Source organism: Momordica charantia, assembly GCF_013281855.1.
Source record: "Momordica charantia cultivar OHB3-1 chromosome 1 unlocalized genomic scaffold, Mcharantia_2.0 BLBB01000001.1, whole genome shotgun sequence".
In the NCBI taxonomy this organism is placed as follows: Eukaryota; Viridiplantae; Streptophyta; class Magnoliopsida; order Cucurbitales; family Cucurbitaceae; genus Momordica; species Momordica charantia.
This window is the reverse complement of record NW_028275157.1, coordinates 23,762,048-23,789,732: the sequence shown is the minus strand read 5'-3', so window position 1 is coordinate 23,789,732 and position 27,685 is coordinate 23,762,048. Positions and strand designations below refer to the sequence as shown.

The 27,685-nt window shown below is 35.4% G+C and overlaps 1 protein-coding gene and 1 long non-coding RNA gene across 3 annotated transcripts; one reads left to right on the top strand and one right to left on the bottom strand.

Annotated features, from left to right (window-relative positions):
- Nucleotides 1–58: 58 nt before the first annotated feature.
- On the bottom strand, nucleotides 59–27,685 carry LOC111015791 (ABC transporter C family member 12-like). 2 transcript variants are annotated; one of them, XM_088122616.1, is made up of 29 exons: nucleotides 27,527–27,684; nucleotides 27,301–27,416; nucleotides 26,366–26,838; nucleotides 25,924–26,102; nucleotides 25,485–25,524; nucleotides 24,751–24,907; nucleotides 22,994–23,108; nucleotides 22,841–22,921; nucleotides 22,670–22,694; nucleotides 21,269–21,325; nucleotides 19,076–19,141; nucleotides 18,735–18,809; nucleotides 18,448–18,555; nucleotides 18,118–18,252; nucleotides 16,649–16,755; nucleotides 16,474–16,567; nucleotides 10,674–10,841; nucleotides 9,246–9,386; nucleotides 8,423–8,623; nucleotides 8,091–8,189; nucleotides 7,816–7,968; nucleotides 6,860–7,245; nucleotides 6,554–6,734; nucleotides 5,298–5,621; nucleotides 3,599–4,355; nucleotides 3,335–3,456; nucleotides 1,799–2,044; nucleotides 729–1,158; nucleotides 59–307 (listed from the first exon to the last, which is right to left on the bottom strand). In XM_088122616.1, the coding sequence occupies exons 3-29, from the start codon at nucleotides 26,696–26,698 to the stop codon at nucleotides 225–227; spliced, it is 4,863 nt and encodes a 1,620-aa protein (XP_087978742.1). In that variant the 5' UTR covers nucleotides 26,699–26,838; nucleotides 27,301–27,416; nucleotides 27,527–27,684; the 3' UTR covers nucleotides 59–224. The 2 variants fall into 2 exon arrangements, 1 of the variants encoding a protein (XP_087978742.1); XR_015790233.1 differs by lacking the exons at nucleotides 59–307; nucleotides 729–1,158 and adding an exon at nucleotides 2,614–2,726 and having other exon boundaries at nucleotides 1,906–2,044; nucleotides 27,527–27,685.
- Nucleotides 12,399–14,645, top strand: LOC148213471 (uncharacterized). The gene is made up of 3 exons (XR_015790234.1): nucleotides 12,399–12,535; nucleotides 12,827–12,893; nucleotides 14,032–14,645. It is a non-coding gene; the product is annotated as an uncharacterized LOC148213471 (long non-coding RNA).

Here is a 27,685-nt window from a genome sequence, read left to right as displayed (position 1 = left end):
AATAAAATTTTAGAAGTGTGAGGACAATTTTTTTTTTTTAAAAAATGCTAGAAGTAAATTGACCAAAATACTTCATTGATTCGAGGTAAGCTATAATCATAAACATTTAAACTATTTTGAATATAGTTTAACTGGTTATGGCTCAAATTTCTAGTTCTTACAGAAAAAAAATCATTAATTACAATAATCTCTTTCTTTTAAAAGAAGGCATTACGAACATGGTTTCAGTCAAACCCCTTCTCTTCAGTTTCATAATCAATATCCCCAAGCTTGCTGTAACTGTGCAATCTGCTCATCACAGCCAGACCTGAGACAAAAAAAAAAACACTAAATGGATAAATAAAATGCACATAAATTCATTATACTTTTGGTAATCATTTCTATGGGAAATTTCCTGAATCCAACAAGGGGATGAGTGGAGTTCATCGAGTTGACAATGCACTTTATATATGTCTCCAAGAATAGCTTCATGTCAATGTTTAAATCATATGATATTGTTCAACTAATTAACATTGTAGAAATGTGTGGAAACATTGATGCATCCCCGTCACAACCCTGCAAAAGAAGATTCCAGCAAACACAGGCAAGAAGGAGCTTCGAACTAGAAACAAAAGGGAAATTCCTTGGAGGCATATTTGAAATTTGCCTCTTCTACATCAATGTTTTCATCAAGAAATGAAGTTCAGTGTACTTTCCTTCAATGGTTTTTTGTCCATTGCATGCATTACCTTCAATTGTTCGGTGGAAAGACGACCACCAACTGTACTTGGGAACCGAGTCTCGACTTAGTACTTCGTCTATTAGTCTGTCATGTTTTCCCTCCAAAACTCCATGCAGTGTAAGAACTGCATCATTCGTTTTCCCGATGATATCATTTCCATCAGAAATATTAACATCTGGCCTTTGGAGGTCATTCTGAGAGGCAGCAAGACTTCTGGACAGGGCAGATTGTGCGGCAGTCATCCAGTGGGATTTTGCAAGCCATCTCCCATGGCCATCCTGCAGTAATTTGTCTTCACCATGTGGATTGTTCTCTTTTTTTCCAAGAACCAAGCTGCATAAGTACTGAGCATTTGCAGGTCCTGTACTTTGAACCATTTTATAAAATGCGCTTCCTTCATTTGAAAGCAGCATTTCAGGGGTATCATATTCTATGACCTGAATGAAGATTGGTAGTTCTAAGATTATTGAGCAATAATTTCACAAATAGCATATTAAATAATAGAAAGAATGGAAAGAATTTTCCCTTTATGCTAAAATAAGGAGGTTGAATATCTAAGAAAATTCTGGCACAAAGATGCTAAAGGAGACTGCTTTAAAGCTAAGAAATAAGCAGGAACATGCATAGACATTGGGCAGACAAGATTCATTTTCCATAAAATGTTTCCTTCTCTATTTTTTGTGTCTAAAAAATTAGAAAAATACTTGGTTACTTACCCGTAAGGACTAAATCTTGTCTTCACCACCATTGAATTGAAAAATTTTCTTTTTTTGCATTTATCTCTCTTGCCCTTACCGGTAAGGAGCCAAATATTTTCCAAAAATTTATTCAAGAACCTAACACAATGTGTCTATTCCATGACATCCATGTTAAAACACCTCTATAAATGTCAAGTATCATAAACTTCCGTTACGAACTAATTACAATTCTTGAAAGCATGGGGACCCTGACATACGCAAAAAAAAAAAGTAAAGAAGAAAACGGTGTAATTAATTTACTACCTAAACTTTTGAAAGTGGAGCAGGTTATGTAGTCATTCATATAATCCAAATAAAGAGAAATAAAATAGAGGCATACCTGTCCTGCATCCAGTACTAGAATCCGATCACAATCAATAATTGTATTTAACCTATGAGCAATTATCAGCATAGTGCATGATTTGAACTCCTCACGGATAGTTTTTTGAATAAGGGAGTCTGTGTTAACATCAACAGCTGCAGTTGCTTCATCAAGAACAATGATCTTTGATCTTCTCAGTAATGCTCTAGCGAGACTTATCAGTTGCCTTTGTCCAACACTGAAATTTTCCCCTCGCTCTGAAACCTTGAACAATTACACACTAATATTAAACAATAATAGCGTTCAAAATCACTTCAACTTGCAATTGGTTAAAGTTCAACTGTGTCATTTTTAATCTGATGATAACAAGGTCTCACAAAATATTTAGTTCTGCAAAATTATTTTGGAAACCTGACAATAACTTCTTATATGAGGTTTTATATCACATAATTCCCTAATACTAGATATACCATACCTTGATCTTATATTTTGAAAGCATTCACAGTTCATTTCAGTCATATACCAACAAACTAGCCTTGGATTCAAATAAATGAATAAATAAAAGATGACCGCACTGTATGCGAAAACTATTTTTTTCCCCCTGAAATCATAATTACCAATGTGAGCCAGAAACTAAACGACGCAGGACAGCACAGGGTTTCTATGCAAACAAAGGGTTTAATTATGAGCTAAGCCATCTTTCAGCATTTTGTTTTCAAAACTATTGGCCTCTACATGTTCTATAATTATTGATATACAACCTCTCCTTACTGTCATGTCACCAATAAAGTAATTTATTTCCCTTTTATAAAAAATATACAATATTTCCTTGCCATTTTCTAATTACTGTTTCTCTGATATGTGATATCCAAACCAATTGAGAGCCTTTTATGTAACTCCTTGGTCCGCTTGTACTTTCAAGTTCTTAATAGAAAGTGATCTCTTCCTGTACAAAAAAAATCAATAATTTTGGTCTAAATAGTTAAATATAAGTAAAGGCTCCTTCATAGGACTATACAAGTCTAATCAATAAATATATTATGTAGATCGTCATAGGAACATGAATATCATAAAACAATAATAATTACACATGATCATAACATGGTAAATCAAGCCTTCTTGCACTTAGCTGAAAGCCTATGCATTTCAAACTAACTTGCAAATGCAATGCCGATATGAAAAGGAAGAAAAAAGTTCAAGGATACAAGCTCCCAAAGGAAGCGAAAAAAGAATAAGAAAAACAAACAGAACATAGAAACCAAAACCCCATGAAATCTATGAAAAAGATGAGATCTGAAGCCCAAGAATAGATACTGAAAAACCAATGTCATTGCCTATTGGCCAGCTCCTTTTGACAAACATGGAGAGAAGGATATTGTCCACATTAAAATAACAACCTCAAACTTTGATGTGAAATCAACTTCACAGTTATCCAATGCATAGTAAAGAATAATTCAAGTTACGTAAAATTCACACATATGAGTTTTGTCATATTTATTAGAAATTACTTTTACTGGACATTCAACCTAAGCTGAGGTTAGCGAAGTATCTTACCTCAGTATCCAAGCCAAAAGAGCTCCTCATAATTACATCCTTAAGATGTGCTCTCTCAAGAGCCTCCCACAGGTCAGCATCATTATGGTCAGAGAATGGATCAAGATTAAATCGTATTGTTCCTAAATAAACAATGAATGGATGAATAGATTGAAAGAAAGAGGAAGAGAGACAATAAGAGATAACTTGCATTCTAAAACCTATAATTCAACTGAATTTAATGCAGAAGATAGTTAATTTAGAAGAAGTTAACACAAGGTATACCTGAGAAAAGAATTGGTGATTGTGGTATGATGGTTAGAGCTATCCGTAAATCTCTTAGCCCAATCTTAGCAATGTCACAACCATCAATTGTTATTCTTCCTGTTTCAATTTCTACAATTCGAAATAATGCATTTAACATACTTGATTTTCCTGCACCAGTTCTTCCAATTATTCCTAGCTTGTCAGTTGGCTTTATGGTAAAAGACAATCTATGCAAGACGGGAGGAAGTCCAGATCTATAACGTAGGACAACATCCTCAAAATCAATTGACCCAGATGAAGGCCAACCATATGGGGGGCGGTTAGATTCAATTATAGCTGGAGCCTCAGATGGCAAATCTATGTATGCGCCTACACGTTCAACGGCATTTAAACTATTTTCGGCCCTACTTGCTTGTCTTAGAACACCACTTAACAGGCTTGTGATATTTAGAGTATAACTTAAAAGTAAACCCATCGTAGATGCAAACGCCACCTGGTTTTCTTCTTTTGAATTCTGCAAGACGGCAAAAGTTGCAATCAACCAAATCATAAGGCCTCCTAATGTTTCCAACCTTATTGTGAGCCAACGATTTGAGCTGATATTTGCAAGAGTGAACCTGATATTATTATCCATGAACCTCCCATTGATGTTTGCCATTCGATCATATGCCTTGTATGCACAAATAGTTGGCAGACCATTTAATGCTTCCCCAAATTGAGCATAAATAGGAGATCTAGTGATGGAATCCAAGCGTTTAACTTCACGTGAGGTACTCTGAAAAAAGCATGAGATGCAATTAATTTTCTTATCCAAATACAGCCTCCATAGTTTATTGAAAAAAAGGAAGAAAATAAAAGCAGATGTGTTTATTGTATTCTACAATTTTTTTTGACAATCCAAAAAATACTGTTTCCACTGTTTCAAGACACTTTCAGGAACAAGGATTATTCCATTATTCTATACTTTACCACTGAGCCTACCTGGGATTTACGTCCATACTGCTTTATCAATTAAAAAAAAAAAATCACTTCACCGAAGTGAGTTCCCCTGCTCACTAGCTTCCAAGACCAAGAAAAATTGGGTTTAAAAATTTAAAAAGAAAAGAAACCCATTGGATAACAAACAGTATTCTGGAAGAGAAAAGGTTAATTTTAGATTTATGCATACTAAATTCTCCTATTTAAGTTACTAAATATTTCTTAGCAACAAATGTTAAGAACTTATAGCAAATACCATTTCTATATAGCAGAAAACATAGATCCATGCTTGAATGTCTCAACTCGGCTAAGTTCAAGGCTTCTCATTGGTGTTCTCTTGTGGATCCATTCTCTAACTATCCCCCTGTTCTTATTTTCAACAATTGGAGCGCTTTTATTAGTCCTTTATAGCTCCTTATTTTTACTTTATGCTATTATTTTTATGCTTTTCTTTTCACTCTTTCGAGAGTTTGTATCTTTGAATATTTTGTTCCTTTTCATATCTTCAATGAAAAGTTAGTATCTTGTTCCAAAAAAATCAGAAAAAAAAGAGAAAACATGAAAGAGAAGGGCTAGATGTTATGGACGAGGTATAATTACAAATTTCTTAACAGAACTGGTAAAACTAAAAGGCAAAATAGATCGATAACCATTAAGTAGCAGCACATGAAAGGCTAAAAGAGAAAATATGTGACAAACTAGTTGAAGAAAAGGGAAAAGTAAGTAGTTCAAATCCTACCTGATAATATAAATAGGCTGCATAAAACAAGATCAATAGCGGCGTAATGGCCCATAGGGAAATTGGGCTCACAGTACCTATCAGTACAAATGTTGACAGCAGTTGCCACAGTTGTCCTAGAAATGTATTCATAATATTGGCCAGAGCACGATCAATGTCTCCTAGATCTTTTGCAAACCTATTGATAATCCGTCCAGTTGGATTGGTGTGGAAGAACACCATTGGAGCTCTTAGAATTGAATTTAGCATGGCATCATGCAATTTTCTAGATGCATGAAGGCTTGAGATGATTAACCAATAAGTGTTTGCCACTGTGAAGGTTACCTAGAGGGATCACAAATAGAACAACTCTTAGACACAGAGAAAACACAAGCTGTCATGTCCAATTATTTTGATGAGAAGAATGTCCCAATGTCAAAATCTTGGTATTTTTCGATATTCATAAACATTGTAATGGTAAGATGAGTCAACAAATTGTATCAGAGACCAATTTGGGCATACTGCTTAAGACATATATCTCCGACCAAAAAGTCGTGAATTCGAATTCTCATTCCTACATGTTGTAATTAAAAAAATACTGTATCAGGGCTTGTATCCTAATTTCCACTGGATTTCAGTTCTTCATCCTTAATTAATTAATGGACAACTCTTGAAGAGTCAAAACATTGCTTGATATTTTAAATTTTAAATTACCACAATAATTTTGTGGAAATAAATGAAGAAAGCATTCACCACAAAACAAGAATGAATTTTTTAGAGTTAAAATATTACAAGTTTGTTTTATGGGTACTGATTTTATGATAGATAAGTACACGAGAAAGATGTACGTGACCGAAATTATAAAAGCTCTCTAATTAGTTAGCATGACATAAAATCCAAGTAACAAACATCCTAAATCACATGAAGTATAGGTTTTTATTCTCTCACCAGCATGCAGATTTTTTTTTACCTGGATACTTTTGGAGGCGGGTTTTGCATTTTTTTGTTCTATTTTTCTGTTATGACTAATTAATTTAATATAAAAGGTAAAAACGGCAATTAATTAACATAAATCCCAAAAAAAAATCTACAAAATAAACACAAATATTTAGAAACTTTAAACATTAATTCTTTTCCATAACCAAATATAGATATTCTTATTTTGCATTCTCAATCATTTAAATGCTAAATATTTAATGCCCAAATATCATTATCTATACCCGCCAATTAAATCCCACTATCCAAATGGACTGCCCAAATATCATTATGTGACTCACCTGGCCAAAGGACAACACTGCATAAATAAGATTGTAGTATCCAGCATTATAATTTTCTGAAGTACTTTTCTTTGTCCAAAAGCTTAACCACGTGCTAGTTAAAACTCGAAGGACTTCTGTCAGCAGATAAAATGTAAAGAGTATGGTAACTACCCATGGACCTCCTAAAGCATCCTTATACCTACACATGCAACAAAATTATTATTAATAAGATCCAATAAACAGTTGATCTTGATGTTCCTTTTATTTAATTTTAAGCACAAAAATACTTTTGAAGCATGGATTTCCTGTAAATTGCCATCTTACCTCATTAAAACCTTCCAACTTACTATTCCTGTCTCCCTTTCCTCTTGCTTGATTAGTACAGATTTCCCTCCTTTCCCTTTCCTTGTATAGCTCAAGTCTATTGGCAATTCGTTCTCAAGTCCACCATCAGCAGGCATGGGGCTTCCTTGGTAATTATTTTTGTTGTATTCATTTTCCACCATTTGTTGCTCCAGTTTCCCAGCATTTTCCATTAGCTTCTTGAAGTGTTTGCTGTTTCTTGAGAGCTCCTCAAAGGTTCCTTCCTCTATTACAGCACCTTTGGAAACCAGAACAATTTTGTCGACCTGGGGAAGAAAATGTAACTGGTTTGTGACAAGCACCCTGGTTTTCCCTTGCAACTCTTCCTTGATACATCTGTTAAAAACCTGAAATACATACAGTTCACATTAGACCTCCTACATATGAGCTCCAGTTACCAACTTTTGTTTAGTTCCAGAATCCAATGACCTATATACTATGAACTAAACTTAAAGGAATAACTAAAATGAAAGAGATAAGCATAAAATAGAGTTGATAGTTTCAGAACCCAATCTGTGCGCAACTGTTGGTGGGTAGATTTTCTCTCACTTTGAGCCAGAAGGTTTCTTTTGGGTCAAATCAATATTGTAGGAGGTGTTTGTCAAACGTATAGTCAGCCATAAATAATTGGAGGATTTCAGAATCTCAATAAATTTTTTTGTGAAGTTTTTTTATGCCTTCAAGCAAAAGGTTTTCCAGCAAGCGCTAAAGGGTTCAGAAGATGGTTTGGCTCACTGGAATGTGCTTGTCAGATTTATGGTTTTCTGCCAGATTAGTGTATTTTTTGTCACGGTTTATATGATAACCTCTAGTGGGATTGTTATTTTAGTTGGGTTATTGATGCCGCTCAAATTCTTACCAAGTGGTTGTAATGCCACAAAAAGTAGAAATTCACGGCAATTTTGCATGCAGCATACCTGCTGACTAACATGAGCATCTAGGGCACTTAGAGGATCATCAAAAACGTAAACATCAGAATTGGAATATACAGCCCTAGCCATAGAGACTCGCTGTTTTTGACCGCCACTTATGTTTACACCTCTTTCACCGATCTCAGTGAGATCACGACCCTGAGAAACAAATGTGTGAGGCAAATTGTGGAAGCATTCAATTTAAATAAGAATCTATCAATAAATAGATTTCTGCAGTTTCTTAGGAAAAAAAAAAAAAGAAATCTTTAAATCCCCTTTACAGGAAGCAAATCAAGATCATGTTGTAAGGAAGTGACGTCAATGGCCTTCCAATAGCGTTTTGAATCAGGCTCTGATCCAAATAATATATTGTCACGCACCTAGCAGAGAAAATTTGTAAATCAGAAGTGCATGGTTAGAAAGAGTACAGAGTTAGGTTAAGTAAATATCTTGTCCTTCCTCTTTCAACGGTAAGCAGGGAGAAGGCTGCCAGATATATAAAATGTGTGTTTCTTGTCGGGGGGGGGGGGGGGGGTTGTTTGGGAAGAGAAAAAAAAATGTTGCTACCATATTCATTCTTCGTGGAAAAAAGAGTATTACAATTGTGACTCACAGTGGCATTGAAAATCCACGACACCTGAGGAACATAAGCAACTGTCCCTCTGATAACAATGTCTGTGTCTGCCAAAGGAGGCAGTTCCCCTAGCATTGCCAATATTAGTGATGTTTTTCCTTCTCCAGTACCTCCAACCACTGCAACTAAGCTGCCCACTTCTATATCCAAATTGACATTTAATAATGTCGGCTTCTCTACCTGCAAAAAGGTTACAGTTGACAGCCACTACATCATATCTGGAAAAATAATTAATTGTATTAAGTGTTCTCAGATGACAACCTCAGAACTGCATAGAAGAAGATTAGAGATGAGAATTTTGTTAATCATAAAAAGGACATACAAAATCATAGGACTATAAGTCCATGTACAAAAAGATTATAGAGCACAAGAAGATACCCAATTTTGCAAAAATGAAAAACAAAGAGCAATCTTGAAACTATTTAGTCAATGAGACCCATAAAGATGCTAGGAAGTACACTCTGAACCAATTTACAGTCTAATTCAAGCTATTTAATTAAAAAACCCATAAACTCTTGGAAATATTGAAATACATAATCTTGAAAACAAGATACTATCGAATGTCATCTTTATCCTAAGTACAAGAGCTAACATTTTTCCAGAAACTGCACAAAGAGCATTGAAAAACACACTTTTTTAGAGAAAGAAGCGGGCCTTGAAAAGTTGTCACATCCATCTGTTTACCAGCATGTCTAATTCAAATTGCATACAAATGCGCAGTCATAGACCCGTGTATTGAAGTAGAAACAAACACCTGACAAAAACCATGCATACAGAGATATAAAAACTACCAATAAAAAACCTTGGAATCCCATGAAAAGCATCCATTTCTTATGGATATTGCTGGAAGCCCAGGTTCCAACGGTGGATTTGGGGCAAGAACTCTCTCTTCAATCAAGAATAGTTCCTCAATACGCTGTAATGATACATGTGCATTCACAACCTGTATCATTAGAGTAGAATTATAAAGTGAATAGGAAAATATTCTTCTTTTATATATATATAAATACAGAAAAATGCTTTGGAAAAGGGTCTCCAATCAAGACACGAGCATTGAGAGGATGACTACAAAAAAGTAACACAGACCAAAGATGCTATGAAAAAGAGACAGAGACATCACTTCCCGCAGTTGATCAAAATTTCAGTGGGTATCTTCTATTTCTCTCAACCCTTAATTCTAAAATGACTGCACTAAAGCTCTTCCCACAAAACTTTAGCATTGTCCCTAAAGTCGTGATACCAAAAGCCAGAGAGAAACCAATCTTTCACATTTTTGGCCATATATCTTGTTCTAAGTTGATTGCGCCCTTTAGTACAAGTCCCCAATCTTCATCAGGTGGTTAATTAAAATATATTTTTTAATCTGTTAAATGTTCTTGGAAAGAAGAGAACCTAAATGGGGATTTCCACTTTCTAAGAGACTTGATGGACTAGTAGATGAGTCGATTACCCTTCTTTTTATGTTGTTATAAATTCATTTGAACCATAATCTTCATTTAAGTGGTTTTGGTCCTCAGAACCTTCAAGAATTTTCTGTTGTAGATGAGCTATATCCTTCTTTTTCCATGGCTAATCCTACACTGGAGCAAAATCTTGCTAAAGAAATGTGGAAGCTTACGGTTTGAGATTAATTTTTTTTTTTTTTTTTGAAACTCCTGGTACGAGATGGTCTCAACACTGCCTCCAAATCCAAAGAAGTTTTCTATTATGGCCCTTTGATCTAATTAGTGAGTGCCCTTTGCTCATTTTCAATCGTACCTTTATTGGTGTTTGCTGAAATGAGAGGCTGCAAATTTTTAGTATGTCACCTCTCGGTAGTAAGAAAGCTGCAAAGCAACTCTTATGTGATCGAAATCTTAAAAAAAAGAAAGTTCTTTGGCTATATTAGACTACCATTATACCCAGAACTATTTAAGCTAATAGATAAGCATATTTAATCTCAGCTGCGGATGCCCACAGGTATAGGTGAGAAAAGTTCCAACTGATTATCAAAAAAATAAAAAAAAGATAAGCATATTTAATCTCAAATATATTCTTGGTTAAATTATATAAAATTCTCACGATCTTTGAAGAAAAGAGGCAGCCCCCTTCAGTTCGTGAGAAGATGAAAAGAAAACAGGAAAATTCTCACGAAATTCTAAAGCAAGCTTTCTGTTAAGGTCCATAAGAAATATGTAATCGTCAAAAGAAAACAGGAAAATACAAGTGCAATAGAAAAGACTATGAGTACCTGACTTAATAAATTAGGAAGCATGTTTAGAGGAAATCGAAGCACCGCAAACAGGGAAAGTGATGTAAAGGCCCTTGCAGGCGTCAGGTCTCCACCAAGCAACGTGAATACTCCAAAGGAAATTACAGTTACAAATACTGGGATGCTATTCAAAATAAAACCGTTTAACTGCAATTGATGAAGTTTGGTCAGAAGTACAAAGATAAGGATGTATTTATTACTTATACTGTTTTTGCAACAAGTACAGCTAATTGCTTGCACGTCACTAAGTGGCCAAATACATGCTAACAAAAAATTAAACTTCCAATACTTGGGTTATCAGTATTCAAGTTCCATAAGTCATGTGCCAGAGTATAAAAATAAAACTAAGAATTTTTTATTTTTTATTTTTTTTGAGGGAAAAATAAAACTAAGAATTAGTGTATAATATCATGCAAGATTATTTTTATAAATTATTTCCAATATTATGGAAGAGCAGATTGCATATATGTAAGTGTTAAAGTAGAAATAAATTATTAAATTTGTCGTAATCCCTATCAACTTAAACGTTTAAGTTTAGTGGTGATTTAACGTGGTTTTTTTGTAACAGAAACTTTTTGTTGATAATATGTGTTGGATTTATTAATATTTGTGTAAATATTAGGTGTCAATATTAGTTGTCAATATTTAGTCTTTATTGTTGATATTCAGTCTTTATGGTGTTTATTACTTTCCTTGTTTGTAGTAGGTCATTCTCCTATATAAGAAGACCTAAGTTACATGTTTGAATCAAGGAGTATATTTTTTACTCTCTCCAATTAACATGGTATCAGAGATTAGGAAGTAAACCCTAACTCTCAAAACCCTAGCCATCATCAAAAATACCAAACCCTAATTTCAAAACCCTAGCCGTCAATCAAAACCCTAGCTGTCAATCAAAACCCTAGAAGACCTAAGTTACATGTTTGAATCAAGGAGTATATTTTTTACTCTCTCCAATTAACATGGTATCAGAGATTAGGAAGTAAACCCTAACTCTCAAAACCCTAGCCATCATCAAAAATACCAAACCCTAATTTCAAAACCCTAGCCGTCAATCAAAACCCTAGCTGTCAATCAAAACCCTAGCCGGCATCCATTCCTCCTTCCGGTAAGTCTACCTCCGACGAACTCCCCACGACAACGCAGCTGTTGCCGTCAATCCGTCGTCCTCACCGTCGATCTGCACCGGTGACATCCGCACAGATCCGCCGCTACTCCCATCCGCGACGCAACCTGTCGTTCGCCGGTCTCCGTCATCCGCACAGATCCACCGCGACGTGACCCCTCATCAGTCGACCTCCGCGTCCCTTCGTCTGGTATTTGCGATCGCCCATCTTTGCCTGGCGCACATCCTCGTCGTCTTCGATCCTCCAGCACTCTTGTCGGTCACCATCTTCTGCTCACAGTCGACCTCTTCTGCTCGCAGATCTCACCACCGCCTCTGTAATCACCGTCAATCCTGTCCGTCGGAGATTTTCTAAGTATTGCATTGTTCAGGGCTTTGGTTCAAATCGGTTCGGGTTGGTTCATCTGCCGTAACTTATTCTGACTTGGTTCGACTCTCCTGGTTATGGTTATCTCATTTCTAATATCAATTTGTGGCCTGATTTGATTTGGTTAATTACTATCTGGTGGTGTGATTCTGTTGTCAGTTTTTGTTCAGGCAAAGTTGTTCAGGACAAGTTGTTTATTTAAAATGGTCCAAATCTCAACTGACAATGGTAGAGAAATGTTTGGTGATAGTCGTGGTGACTCAAGTATAGAGCAAATTCATCAAATCCTAAAATTGCTATCCTCCAATTTACCTTCTAATAACTCATGTGTATCCTTGCCACAAACAGGTATTTATTCTAAGGCTTTCTCGCGTAGTAACTCATCTCCATGGATTATAGATTCTGGAGCTTCTGATCATATGACAAGTTCTTCTAATCTCTTTGAATCATACCTTCCTTCATATTCCAATGAAAAAGTTAGAATTGCAGATGGTAGTTTTTCTTCTGTTGCAGGCAAAGGAACCATTAAATTGACTGAGACCATTTCCACAATTAGCATGTAATCTTTTATCTGTCAACCAACTTTCTAAAGATTCTAATTGTCGTGTTACTTTCTTTGAATCCCATTGTATTTTTCAGGATCAGAACTCGGAGAGGATAATTGGCCGCGATAGGATGATTGATGGTCTCTACTACTTTGATGAAGGTACCTTTAGTAATAAAATAACTCAGGGTCTTAGTAGTATTAGTTCTCTTCCTGTTAGGGAACAAATTATGCTTTGGCATCGTAGACTAGGACATCCCAGTTTTTTCTATTTAAAATATCTGTTTCCAAAGTTATTTAAGGGAATTGATTGTTCATCTTTTAATTGTGAAAGTTGTTTTTTAGCAAAAAATCATCGCTCCACATATTTTCCAAAACCTTATAAAGCTTCCAAACCATTTTACTTAATTCACAGTGATGTTTGGGGTCCTTCTAAAATCAGTACTCATAGTGGAAGAAGATGGTTTATTACTTTCATTGACGATCATACTCGCCTGTCTTGGGTTTATTTAATGTCAAAAAAATCTGAGGTGAAAGACATTTTCAAAAACTTTTATGAGATGATTGAAACTCAATTTCAAACAAAAATTTGTATTTTACATTCTGATAATGGAACTGAGTATTTTAATGAGTTTTTGGGAAATTTTTTGAAAGAAAAAGGTATGGTTCATCAGTCTACTTTTCGGGATACTCCTCAACAAAATGGGATTGCTGAAAGAAAAAATAGGCATTTACTTGAAGTAGCACGTGCTATAATGTTTTCTATGCATGTTCCAAAATATTTATGGGGGGAAGCGATTCTCACAGCGACCTACCTAATAAATAGGATGCCTACTAAAGTTTTAAATTTCAGAACTCCCATTGAGTCATTTAAAAATATTTTTCCAACATCCCGCATATATTCTGATCTACCTCTCAAAGTTTTTGGGTGTACTACTTACGTTCACACACCTAGTCATTTCAGGTCGAAACTTGACCCTTGTGCTATTAAATGTGTTTTCTTAGGCTATGCTTCAGGTCAAAAAGGTTACAAATGTTTTGATCCTCAGACAAAAAAAAATTTTGTGAGTATGGATGTGTCTTTCTTAGAAAATCAACCATATTTTACCCAAAATTCTCTTCAGGGGGAGAAAATGAATTTGGAAGATAATTTTTGGGATATTTCTGTTCCCCTTCCTAGTCCTACCTATTTGGATTTTACTAGTCCTTCGATGCCAAGCATAGAAACTGTCCAATCAGGGGGAGAAATACTACAAAACGATTTTGTGAATCCTAGTTCTGAGTTAAAGTTTTATACTAGAAGGAAATTCAATCAGAGGAACCAAGATCAAATAGTTACTCCTTCACAAAGCCAATCTGAGACTCCGAGAAATGAAACTGAACTGTCTGATAATCCTCCCTCTTCAACATTGTCTGGTAATCCCTCTTCTTCAAATTTTCAAAATAATTCACCTGTTGTCTCTGACCTTGATGTCCCCATAGCCATTAGAAAAGGCGTTCGAAGTTGTACCAAATATCCTATTTCGAACTACATTTCATATGAAAAACTATCAAATAGTCATAAGGCCTTCACATCTAGGATAACTAATTTGTTTGTTCCAAGGAATATACATGAAGCTTTAGAAGATCCAAATTGGAAACTAGCTGTCATGGAGGAGATGAATGCTCTAAAGCAAAACAATACTTGGGAGATAGTAGAATTGCCAAAGGATAAGAAACCAGTGGGATGTAAATGGGTGTTTACCGTAAAATGTAATGCAGATGGTAGCATCGAGAGATACAAGGCTAGATTGGTAGCTAAAGGCTTCACACAAACCTACGGGATAGATTATCAGGAAACGTTTGCTCTTGTTGCAAAAATTAACTCTATTAAAGTTCTTTTGTCTCTTGCAGTTAATTCAAATTGGCCTCTCCACCAGCTTGATGTGAAAAATGCTTTTCTCAATGGCAACCTTGAGGAAGAAGTTTTTATGGATTTGCCACCAGGTTTTGAAAAAGAACTCGGTTGGAATAAAATCTGCAGATTAAAGAAATCTCTCTATGGCCTCAAACAGTCTCCTAGAGCTTGGTTCGAACGATTTGGAAAAGTCATATCGAGTTATGGATTTCTCCAGAGTCAAGCTGACCATACTATATTTTATAAACACTCTAAGAATAATAAAATCTCAATTCTGATTGTCTATGTAGATGATATTATTCTCACTGGTGATGATGAAGCAGGACTAGCTAGTCTCAAGAAAAATCTGGCAAGTGAGTTTCAAATCAAGGACTTGGGAACATTAAAATATTTTCTAAGAATGGAATTCGCAAGATCGAAGAAAGGTATATTCGTTAATCAAAGAAAATATGTTCTTGACTTACTTGGAGAAACAGGATTACTTGGTTGCAGGATCGCAGAAACTCCTATTGAACCTAACTTGAAATTACAAGCAGCAAACGCAGAAGAAATAAAGGATAGAGAGCAATACCAGAGACTCGTGGGAAGATTAATTTATCTGTCACATACACGACCAGATATTGCATTTGCTGTAAGTATGGTAAGTCAATTCATGCATGCACCTGGACCAACTCATTTTGAAGCTGTCTACAGAATCTTGAGATATTTGAAGGGAACTCCTGGAAAAGGTATTTTATTCGAAAAGAATAACCACTTCCAAGTAGAAGTTTATACTGATGCAGATTGGGCTGGAAGTACTACCGACAGAAGGTCTACTTCTGGTTACTGTTCCTTTGTTGGAGGAAACCTAGTTACATGGAGGAGCAAAAAACAAAATGTAGTGGCCAGGAGTAGTGCTGAAGCAGAGTTTAGAGCATTGGCTCATGGAATTTGTGAAGGTATATGGATCAAAAGGATACTTGAAGAATTGAAGATTCCTCAACCGACACCTATACGAATTTATTGTGACAATAAGTCTGCCATATCTATAGCTCATAACCCAGTGCTACATGTCCGAACCAAACATATCGAGGTTGACAAACATTTTATTAAAGAGAAGATTGATGCAGGTACAATATGTATCCCTTATCTTCTGACAACAGAGCAAATTGCCGATGTTTTAACCAAGGGACTTCCAAAGAAACAATTCGACAATTTAATCAGCAAGCTGGCTATGGACGACATCTTCAAACCAGCTTGAGGGGGAGTGTTGGATTTATTAATATTTGTGTAAATATTAGGTGTCAATATTAGTTGTCAATATTTAGTCTTTATTGTTGATATTCAGTCTTTATGGTGTTTATTACTTTCCTTGTTTGTAGTAGGTCATTCTCCTATATAAGAAGACCTAAGTTACATGTTTGAATCAAGGAGTATATTTTTTACTCTCTCCAATTAACAATATGAAAAGGAAATGTTCCAAAAACAAACTTTCGATTGAGTGAGATGGAAAAGGAAAAAAGGAAAAAGAAACAAAATGAGAACAAGAAAAGTAGAGGTGTACTGAACTCCGAGAGAGTGTGATTTAACGTGGTATCAAAGTAGGAGGTCTTATGTTTGAATTCTTGTAATATCATTTTTTTTCCTAATTAATATCATAACCATTCAAGTTCACAAATGAGGGGTAGCGTTAAAATATTAATAAATAATTAATTTTTCCATAACCCTTATCAGTTTGGCAATAAGGCGGATGTAACTTGCAGAATTTCTGAGGTTCTGATATACCAGTGTAACCTTTTTTTCACCGCAATTCATCATGCTGTTCATGCTAAGCAAACAATAAGAAAGCATATCTGATGACAATACCGCATAAAGTAATTGTGCCTTCCGAAGCCATGAGAGCTCATCATCCCTTATTTCTTGGACTCTAGATGAAAAGCTTGCTTCCCATGCATAACATCTGAAACATTTTTCAGCATGGTGTCAAGAAAAGCAGAGGTATATTAAACTTGTAAACTATATCATACCAATTTAACCATACTTCACAGTGTCCATGGCTGCTAAAATTTCATTTGTGAGGCCGACTCTTTTATCTGACCCCTGTAGTCCCTCTCGAGTTTGTTTCCGCATTTTACTAATTATTACTGTCTGCATGCACGCGACACATTCCACATGGATAAGATAAGGTATAAAGGAAAATTCAATAACAAGATAAATAGCACCATAATAAGCAAGTAGGATAACCAAGAGGCAAGAAGGAATCCTCAACAAAATTGATTGTAGGCATAGCACTAATGTTCTAAAAAGGTGTATTTCACGCAATTTTTATAAAGAGATACACTTCCAGAGAATTGACTGTCAAAATTCCATATTGCCCTCCACTTGATTATCTATCCTGAGAAAGATCAACCTGCATTATCCATGCATACAGTTTTTCAGTAATTGGGATTGCAATGGTTTATCAATTTCTAATATCATGCTTAAATAAGCCCTTTTGGGACTTTAGGGGAATATAAACCATGAGGGTGTATCTTTCCCCTTCTATTTTGGTAGAAGATGAGTGGGATAGGAGTGCGGCAAGGTGGCGAGTTCTTACTAGGCGTTCACTGAAAGAGGAGGGCATTGAGGAGTTAGCAAATCTCTTGTCACTACATTCTTCGATTTCGCTTCATGATACAGAGGATATTCGGGTTTGGAGCTTAGAGAACTCGGGGACTTTTACTGTCAGCTCTTTAGGGAAGATTGGGGCTATGGCTGCTCCTTTTCCTAAAGATGTGTCTCTCCTTTGGAATTCGAGCAGTCCAAAAATGGTCAATCTTTTGCCATGGATTCTCCTTATGGGCAAAGTCAATTCTTCAGAGATTCTCCAAAAAAAGATGCCCTTTATATTGTTACAGCCTTCGGTTTGCTGTTTATGTGTTGCTAGTTGTGAAACCCAGCAGCATAGTTTCTTTTCATGTCCTTATGCGGCTGAATGTTGGGCTTGTTTCTTCTCTTTCTTCAACGTCTCTTGGGTTTGGAATTTGGAGGTCTCCAATAATATTTTACAGCTCTATTGTGGTGTTCGATTCCATAATAAAGCTAATCTTCTTTGGATTTAAAGTCATCATCTCCGAGTTATGGTATGAAAGGAATCAAAGGGTTTTTGAAGGCAAGCTTAGATCCTACAAGGATTGTTTCTCAACAGCCAAGTATAAAGCCTTGCAATGGTTGCTCTTTCTGATTTATTCTCTAATTATTCTTCGAGTATTTTGCATGAATTGGGAAGCCTTTATAACTCCCCCTTTGTAATGTGTTGTTGTTGTTGTTATTGCTATTTTATTTGCATTTTTATGTTTTTCCTTTTTCATTCCTTTCGGAGTTTGTATTTTTGAACATTTCTCATTTTCATTTATCAATGAAAAGTTGTTTCTTGTAAAAAAAAAAAAAAAAACATTAGGCATTTTCAAACCCTATGAGGAAAAACATCATCAGATGTCTTATTTTCAAGTGCACAACAAACTTCATTACCTGCAAAGGCACTGTCAAGACTAGTATTAAGGCTCCAAAAAGTGAAGCAACACCCAATTGCTGGTATAGAAGAATCATTGACATGGTTATACGAAAGGGGGAAGACCATAACCCATGAAGCTGTTGACATATTTGCTGAAAAAGTTACAGGAAATTAGTTGTAGTTAGTCCTACTCAAGTTTGAAGAATCACCTAATATTTTTTCAAGATGTACAGTGATAAAAACTGTGAGCTAACTAATAGATCTTAAGGAAACATATAGGATATAAAATTGGTTGAGCTTATTTTTAGCATAGATAGATACAGAATGCTAGGGGTGACAATGCCTACTTGAAGGGCGTTGGCATCTGTTGATATCATATTTGTAATTTTCCCATAAGGGAACTTCTTGCGTCCCTCATGAGTCAACCTCAGAGATTTGTGAAAAATAGCAGCCACCTACCATTAAGAAAACATATAAGATATGATAACAAAGAAGAAAAAGTTCACATCTGTTTTTAAGATAGACCCAGAGCCTCCCATTAATGACATTGAGATGAAAATCCAAACATCAATTGAGTCTGATTGACTAAATGAGTTTAAATAAAGAATGTTTCCAATATACAAAGATTGTTTACCAGAGTAGACCTCAGTCGAAAACCAACTCGCATAACATTCTGAAAGTACTGAGCTTCACATAGCACTCCAATTGACTGAATAAATAATATTAAAGTCATTTGCAGTTCTAGGTTGAAACAACTTCTAAAGAATATGTTGGGAGGCAAAATCTAAAATATTAACGTAAGAGCTATCATCTCTTATGGTAAGGTGTGCCTTGGAAAACAAGAGTTCACCAATGACCAATGGTAACATAACAGTAAGCTCCTGTGTGGGCAGAAGTCATATTTAGCTTAAGATATTAAAAAATGAAGGAAATAAACATATTGTGGTTATAAAAAGTGCATATTAGAAGTCATACCACGCCTACAAAAATTGAAAATGCATAGATGAAGCCAATCCAAGTTGGATCTCCCCGCTGCATCGACTGCAGTATAAGAAATATATAAACTTCCATGATCCAAACACAGGCCATGAACATTTGTTCTAATAGATAGAAATATAGTTTATATTATATTCCTTATTTTAAATATGAAACTCAAAGCAGATTATTCACTCAAACGTGGTATTAGAGTGGGTTCTCTTTAGAAGGATTTTTATTTCTATCGGCCTTCATCACCTGAGTGTTTAACTTTGATCTTCTTTGCCAATAATAGATCTTTTTTTTTAGTAGAGAGTTTGTGAAAGAGTGCCGCTCATTCATCGATTTCAGCTTCCTTTAAGTTCCTTCGTGTTGAGAATGGAGCCAAAAGAAAAAAGAGTTATTGGGCCTAATGATGCCAAAGCCCAAAAAACCACCAATTTACTTCTTCATTAAGTATAATTATATTTTTTTATGTGAAAAAGATAAGCTTCAGCCGCCCCAATTCCATGAGAGAGAGAATTTTTAGATCATTCGAGTCGAACCCAATTATAGCACAACAAAATGGGATATATGAGTGAAAAAGGTATGAAAATTCTTCACTCTACAAGGAAGTTACAGGGACTCGAGACAGTTGACCACAAACTGTGTGAAGATTGTGTATTTGGGAAGCACTTTCATAGACGACTCAAGCAGGAAGGTATGAACTTATTTTCACAAACATAAGTCTGATGTATTTTCAAACCCTATGAAAATTAAAACAGATCTGAAAATTAAAAGCTAAGGTCGGACAGTGGTGGTGAATATGTTTTTTTTTTAACAAGAAACAAACTTTTCATTGATATATGAAAAGGAAGAAAAAAGTTCAAGGATACAAGCTCCCAAAGAAAGCGAAAAAAGAAAAAGAAAAAACAAAGAGAGCATAGAATGGTGGTGAATATGTTGATGGGGAATTTAAAAAGTATTGTGCAGAAAGTGGAATTGTAATGGTAAAGACTATTCCAAGGACACCACAGCAGAACAGTGTGGTTGAGAGAATAAATAGGACGCTAAATGAGCGTGCCAGGAGCATGAGATTACATGCAGGATTGCCTAAGATGTTTTGGGCAGAGGCAATCAACACTGCGGCCTATCTGATCAATAAGAGCTCAATCGCATCACTAAACTTCAAATTGCCTGAAGAAGTCTGAAGCGGTAAACAGGTAAACCTTTCTCATTTAAAGGTTTTTTGCTGTGTATCTTAACTTCACATTGATGGCATACGTGAGTAAACTGGATGCTAAATCCAAGAAGTGTTATTTTCTTAGTTATGGCAATGCTGAGATTGGTGAAAATTATCCGAAGCAAAAATGTAATCTTCAATGAGGATATTATGTACAAGGACATAGCAAATGATGAATCTGGAAAGTCATAGTCAAATGGAAGTACAGAAGAGAAGACTCAGTATGTAAGTTTTCCAAGAGTTGAGACCAAGACAACAATAATTGAACATCTGAGTACAACTACTCCTGAGGAACCAGTTGTGGAATCTGAGGAATAGGTTGTTGAACCTGATGAACCAGTTGTAGAAACAGAAGAAGTCCATAGAACTCCACCTATAGCAGTTATAAGATCTAACAGAACTATCAAACCACCACAAAGGTATTCCCCTACTTTGAATTATATATTACCGACAGACAGAGGTGAACCTGAATGTTATGAAGAAGCAATTTAGTTGGAAGATTCTGTCAAGTGGGAGTTAGCCATGAAAGATGAGATGAATTCTCTTATGACGAATCAGACATGGCAACTTACTGAGTTACCAAGAGGTAAGAAATCTTTGCAGAATAAATGGGTGTATAGAATCAAACAGGAGCCTGATGACAGCAAAAGATACAAAATAAGGTTTGTAGTCAAAGGCTTTAAACAAAAGAAAGGTATTGAATTTAATGATTTTTTTAAAAATAAATAAATAAGAGAAGAAGAAGATGAGGACGAGGAGGAAGACAAACTACTTCTGTTTTGAATTCATGTCATTTGTATTCATGCATAAATAAATGCATACCAGTTTGAATTCACTACAAATGAAGTGTCTTTTCATTTTTCTTCACAAATACACAAACAAAACACTCCTCTGGGAGGCACGTAGTCAATGCACAATTTGTCATGCAGAACGTGATCAGAAGAAGGAGAAAAAATAAATAAAAATCTAACCTGTAATAGATGGTTTAATATTATCGGCCCAACAAACTGAGAGAGGTCATTGCCAACCTGCCAGATCATCGTGGTCAGACATGAAAAGTATTCTTTCCCCACAAGTAGTAGTCTACTATCAAGGATCGATGAATCGTATTGGCATTACAAGGAAAAATTCAATATTAATCCAAACTGAAACCTAAAAGCTATATTTCCATGAAGATTTATCCACCCTGATTTAAAATTAAGAAAAAAAAGGAACACATGGAAATACAGGAAGATGGTAATTTATTTAGTCTTGATCAAGTCACTGACTTACTCCAAAGAAATTCACTGGATTGAGCTAGATAAATTATCGCTCTCTTCAAGAAAATGACTTGAGAACTATAACTAGGATGTGTAGCTAAACAACTTACAGTCGCATCTTGAGGAAAAAGAAAAAATTGCAACATTCTGGAAGAAAATGTCAGAGAAGTCAATTAAGTAGAGAAAAAATACACTTTCAGCCACACAAATTTCTCATCCTCCATTCAGTCCCCTCAAGGACTCTTCTACTCTCTGTTGGTCTACGTTTTGATTTCACAAGATTGGAAGTCATGTTTTTTCTTTTTTAACAAAATACTAACTTTTCATTGATAGATGAAAAAGAACAAAATTGTTCAAAGATACAAACTTCAAAAGAAGTGTAAGGAAAAAGAAAAAGAAAACATAGAAAAGAGACAAAAGAACCAATAACTAGCCAGGAGTCATATGTTCTTCACAATTTCGGCTTTTTATGGTCTTCTTGGCTCATGGTCTAGTATGTTCTTTTATTTATCATTATTTTCTAAAGGAAATAGAATTTTTCATTTAAGGAATGAAAATTACACAAATAATTTTTTTTCAACAAGATGCGAATTTTCATAAATTACACGAATAGTAACAACATATCTCATCAAAGTAAACAAATATCTCAAACTAAAAACAAACAAAGCCATAACACCTAATGCCCCTACCGGAAAACCTCTGATCTACAAAAGCAAACCAAAACCCTTAACACTAACTTTAAGACCAACTCAAAAAAAATTAATATCTAAGACCTTTTTCATTTGGACTATATAACCCTCAGAACAAAAAAAGTTAATATCTAACACCTTTTTCATTTTCTCCTAGATACGTTTTTGACATGCAACTTGGTCATATCTCATGTTCTTCTTCTAGTCCTGATTACATAGGAGCTTGTAGATTATAACAATTGAACTCGTTATACAAGTTACAACAGAAGCCAAAAAGTTCACATTATATCTTCTCTTGAAATATGAACCAAATAATAAATTATATGCAATGACACAATATTTTACCAAGTTCATAAAATACAACATAACAATGTTTGCAGGAAAAAAAAACATAAGACAAGGGAAGGGAAAATATTTAGGTTACCTTGAAAACACCTCCCCACCAGAACCTAGTAAAAAATTAGCAAATGGAATGAGATAAGAAACAATGACAAAAAGCAACATAAATCTTAGTTACTGCTAAAGAACTTAAAGAACTTAAGATTAGACAAAATATGTAAATGGAAGAATAAATAAAATAGGTTTTCCACTGCACCTTCTTCCAAGGCTTTGATTCAATGCTCTTAAAAGCCAGGGCTTAGGCGTTCTAATTTCTGCAGCCCAACATGTCTGGAACCTGCAGAAGCAACTGAATTATTAGATATGGAGAAAGAAAAAGAGCAAGGAGAAATAATAACAATAGAGAAACCTTTTAATTAGTGTCTCAGTTTGATCCCAGACGTCCAACCTCCAAATATCCTTTTCAGCTATAGGCTTTCTATAGCCCTGCTTCATCAGTGGAGTCACCCACCCAAAATTTATTCCTAACAGATTGTACCAAAGATAGTTATCCAAGTAAATAACTATCACGAATTTCAAAAACCCACTGGCACTAAGAAAGCAAAGGAAAGAACTAGTTTCTAGAGTTCCATTTGTTCATGTAGAAAAGTTAGCCCTCAAAAACATGATATCATGAAAAAACATGTTTTCTGTTCTTGATCCAACATATATAGTTTAATTTTCACACCTCATAAAGCACTAATTAGGGTGTGGGACTGTGAGGTTGCTAATAATATTTTTCAGATTCTACATGAAGATGGGTTGGCGCCTAAAGCTAATCTACTTTGGATTAATGGGTTTAAGGCTATCATTTCAGAATTATGGTCCGAGAGGAATCAAAGGATTTTTTAAGATTCTTGTCGTCCGTCATTGGAATGCTTCAACATTGCCAAATTCAAAGCTTCTAAATGGTGTACTCTTTCTGATATTTTCTCTTCGTATTCCCCTAGTATGATTTGTATGAATTTTGAGGCCTTTATTTCTCCTTTGTAGTCTTGAGTCTTGCGTTTCCTCGGATTTATTTTTTGTCTAAAAAGAAACTCCTTCATGTGGCCGAGGTTTTGAATTATGGGGAAGAGCACTCGTCCATTTCCCTGGGGCTCTCTCGTTCTTTAACTGATCGGGAATCGTTCGAGGTTACCGCGTTACTTGATCTGTTGTCTAGTGTTTCCTTATCCTTTGGGAGGGAAGATGTGTGGGTGTGGATTCCCAAACCCTCGAAAGGTTTTTCTTGTAGCTCTTTTTTCCATCTCCTGAATTTCCCGTCTTCTTCTTCTTTGTCTCCTCCTTCTTCTTCCCCTTCTCCGTCCCCGGTGACCCCTTGGTTTACCTCTCTTTGGAAGATTAAAATTCCAAAGAAGATGAAGTTCTTTGGGTGGCAAGTCTTACTTGGTAAAGTCAATACCATGGATCAAATTCAAAGTATGCCTTCCTTTTATCTGGGCCCGCAATGGTGTGGTGTGTTCTGTATAGGAATGCCTCAGAAGATCTTGAGCATTTGTTGTGGTCCTGTTAGTTTGCGCAGGAGTTATGGCGTCGTTTTTCTAAAGGTTTTGGTATTGCTTGGGTTCACTCCAGAAATTGTAGGGCGATGATGGAGGAAGTGTTGTTATTCCCCCTCTTTTCGTGACAGAGGTCATTTTCTTTGGCAAGCGTGCTTTATGGCTTCTTTATGGAGTATCTGGCTGGAGAGGAACAATAGGCTGTTTAGGGGTTTGGAGAATTCTGTGGATTATGTTTGGGACCTCATTAGGTTTAATACTTCTTTATGGGGTTCGGCCACTAAGACCTTTTGTAATTATATGTGGAATTGGAGCCCGTTCTTATAAGGGTTCCCTTGCTAGGCTATTTTTTGTATGCCCCTTTTGTGTATCTTCTTTTTCATTTCTCTCAATGAAAGTGCAGTTTCTCATCCCAAAAAAAAAAAAATTTCTCCTTTGTAGTCTTGTCCTATATTTTATTTTCTATTTCTTGTTTTTCTCTATCGCTCCTTCGGGAGTTTGTATCTTTGAAAAATTTTGTTTCTTTTCATATATCAATGAAAAGTTTGTATCTTGTTCAGAAAAATAAAGCACTAATTAAGGCAAGTGATACAGAATTTTGAATTTTAGTTTAGAAATTACTTACTAGAAAATATATTGGCATGCCTTTCGGGACAAACATGTTCTGCTCCCAGAAGCATTTCATAGTCCATGTTGTCGAGAGATTCAGATTGCATGACAACATAACCGGGATAAGGTTCCAAATTAGGGACATAAGCAAGAAGAAGTACTGCAAATAACACCTGCATCGCAAAAATAGCTATTTACATGAATGGAATAGAAACACAGAGTGAGACCTCATTTGCGAAATTGCAAGGAAGGAATTAGCTTCTTTTTCTCTTTTTTTTTTTAAATAAAAAACTTTTCATTAAATATATGATTAGAAAGAAAAATGTTCAAGGATACAAACTTCTCATCGGAAGTAAAGAGAAAAGAAAAAGTAACCACCAGGTAACAGAGAACCATGTTAGAATTAATTGATAAACATAGTGAAATGTTCAACTGTCTAAATTCCAAATGTTCAAATTATCAGTATACTTATCTTCACTGGGACTACTACCAAAGAGAATCCGAAGTCCGTACCTGCCACAATGCTGCCCTTTCTAGAGAATAAAAATCAAGCATTTCTACTAACAAATCCCAACCGCTTAAATTAGTCTCAAAGCTAACACTAAAGGATTGTTATAGTTTTTTGGACAGTTCTATAAACTTAAGATGCGGGAAGAAAAACATAAAGATAGTAGACAAGGAATTTACAGATGCATACCTTAAGAGAGCTTATAAAGAAAGCATATCTTTTCTTAGAAGAAACCAACTAACCTGGAAAGAAACTGTGGTGATGATCATACAGAGAACCGCACTGCATGGGGAAAGATTTTTTTTTTAACAAAAAATAAATAAATAAATAAATTATACTACCAAATGAGAAAAAATGCACTTTAAAGTCATTGTTTTTTCATCATGAAAAATGGCACACAATGAAAATTTGCAACCATGGTTAGGACAACTTCTGCAAAAATAAAAACAAAAATATCAACTGCATAATTTCCGCATATCTTTTAGGTTCAGCTGGAAAAATAATTGTTTCAAGTAAATTATCATGTTAGCGGAAACAAAATAGACACGTAAAAGAGATCTTATAAAAAGGATTATCGCTAACGAAAATACATATATATAATGTTGGCGCCTAGCATGTCATCACATAACTTCAACAAAATAATAATAATAATAATAAATAAACAAAATGTAGAAAAATAACCTGCTATAGTAGACTGAAAGTGGGAGTACAAGATTTAATAGCACAACATCCCCTACCAGAATATAGATTAGTCCAAATCGTATGTACCAACGGAATTCACGGATGTAAATTTTAGTCTCCAAAACAACCATAACTAACACGGAGCACCAAGAAAGAGACTCCGCTATTGAGCAAATCACCTGTAGCCGGAAGAAAAGTTAATCCACAATCCAAATCAAACAATGCTACTGCTAAATTGAATGTACAAGTGCAAATCATACTGCATTTAGGATTTAATGCAAGAACTATTAACTATTAAGATTCTCTTTAGGTTCAAAATTTTAGATCTTGAAATCCATAGTTATTTATTGTGTTTTTTTTTTTAACGGAGGAGATTAATGATGTATCGTTTAAACATAGAAGAAGAAGTAAACCTTGAAAAGGATATGAAAAGTAGGCGTACCTCAAAAGGAGCAAAGCCAATCTGATCATTCAGGCTAAAAATCGCCATACCCATGGCTAACCTTAGTAAAGGTACAACAGAACAACAACCAGCAATCATAGCTAGCATGTAATTATAATAATTAGAGGTCAAACGAAACCTCTGCACTTTGGGATCCTTCTTAACCAGCCACGTTCTGTATAAGCAAAGACCAAGAAGAACCAAATGACAAGTAGAGACAACTAGGGAGTCAATTGCACAAGGTGTGTATGAACCGAAGGCACTATCAACTACTTTTGCCCATTCACTATTTGCTACCGGCTGGCAGAACCAATCCAATGGCTCGGAAGGCATATTTTCTCCTACGCTAATGTTCACTACAGCAGAAAATTATAGGCCCGTTTCCTTCTTGTTCAAATTATTACAGACTCGGGGAGTTTGTGCTCAAATCTCGATAAATTATTTTACCATCAACTGTCCACCCAATGTGCTACCTGCAATATGAAAAACCATATTCAAAATTCCAAACCAGAAACTGGAAAGAACATGAAGTGAATTTTCGATTAAAGAAACATCATAAATCCACTGCATCAAGTGGAAATGCCCATCACAGTTCCAAACAAAGCAACCCAATACCACAAAGAATGGACCGATACGGATGAGGTGCAAAGAAAGAAACTCGTGGTTGTTCAATATCCATTACGATATCCCCAAATGGTTCAAATTTTCACATTATTTGGATGCTTGGAAGACACTTAAGAATGCCCATTATGTGAAATTCTTAGTTTAGTCATTCCAAAACCGAGGATTAAACAGTACAAACAAGTCAAGACCCATCTCCATGTTTCACGCACTAAAGTCAAATGCCAACTTCAATGTAGCAACATCAATAAATGATGCAACTTCCAAGCAAGAACAGCAATAGAATCACAAGAAATTTCTAATTGAAGCAATACCTTCAAGCTGGATTCACAATTTTAGCTAAAGACTGCGAGAGCAGCCTCAAATTCAGGTATGTATCCATATATAGGCTTGTAAATTCTCCTTCGAGAGCTGACGGAACCTAATAACACTGAGAACAAGAGAAAGAGCCAAATGAGGAAAAGGACACCCAATAAAACCGCAGTTACACTTGAATCAAACAGAATTGCAAACGTCATTGCTTACGAAGAAACCACCCACCATAAAATTAAAGAAATGGATGTAATACGAAAACATCCAACAGAATGATTATAACTATGCATATCACATAGCCCGAGCGAGCAATGTGGTCAACACTCGTGACTCAACAAAGTGCGAGAGAGAGTGAGAGAATCAGAGCTCTAACGAATCCACACAGAT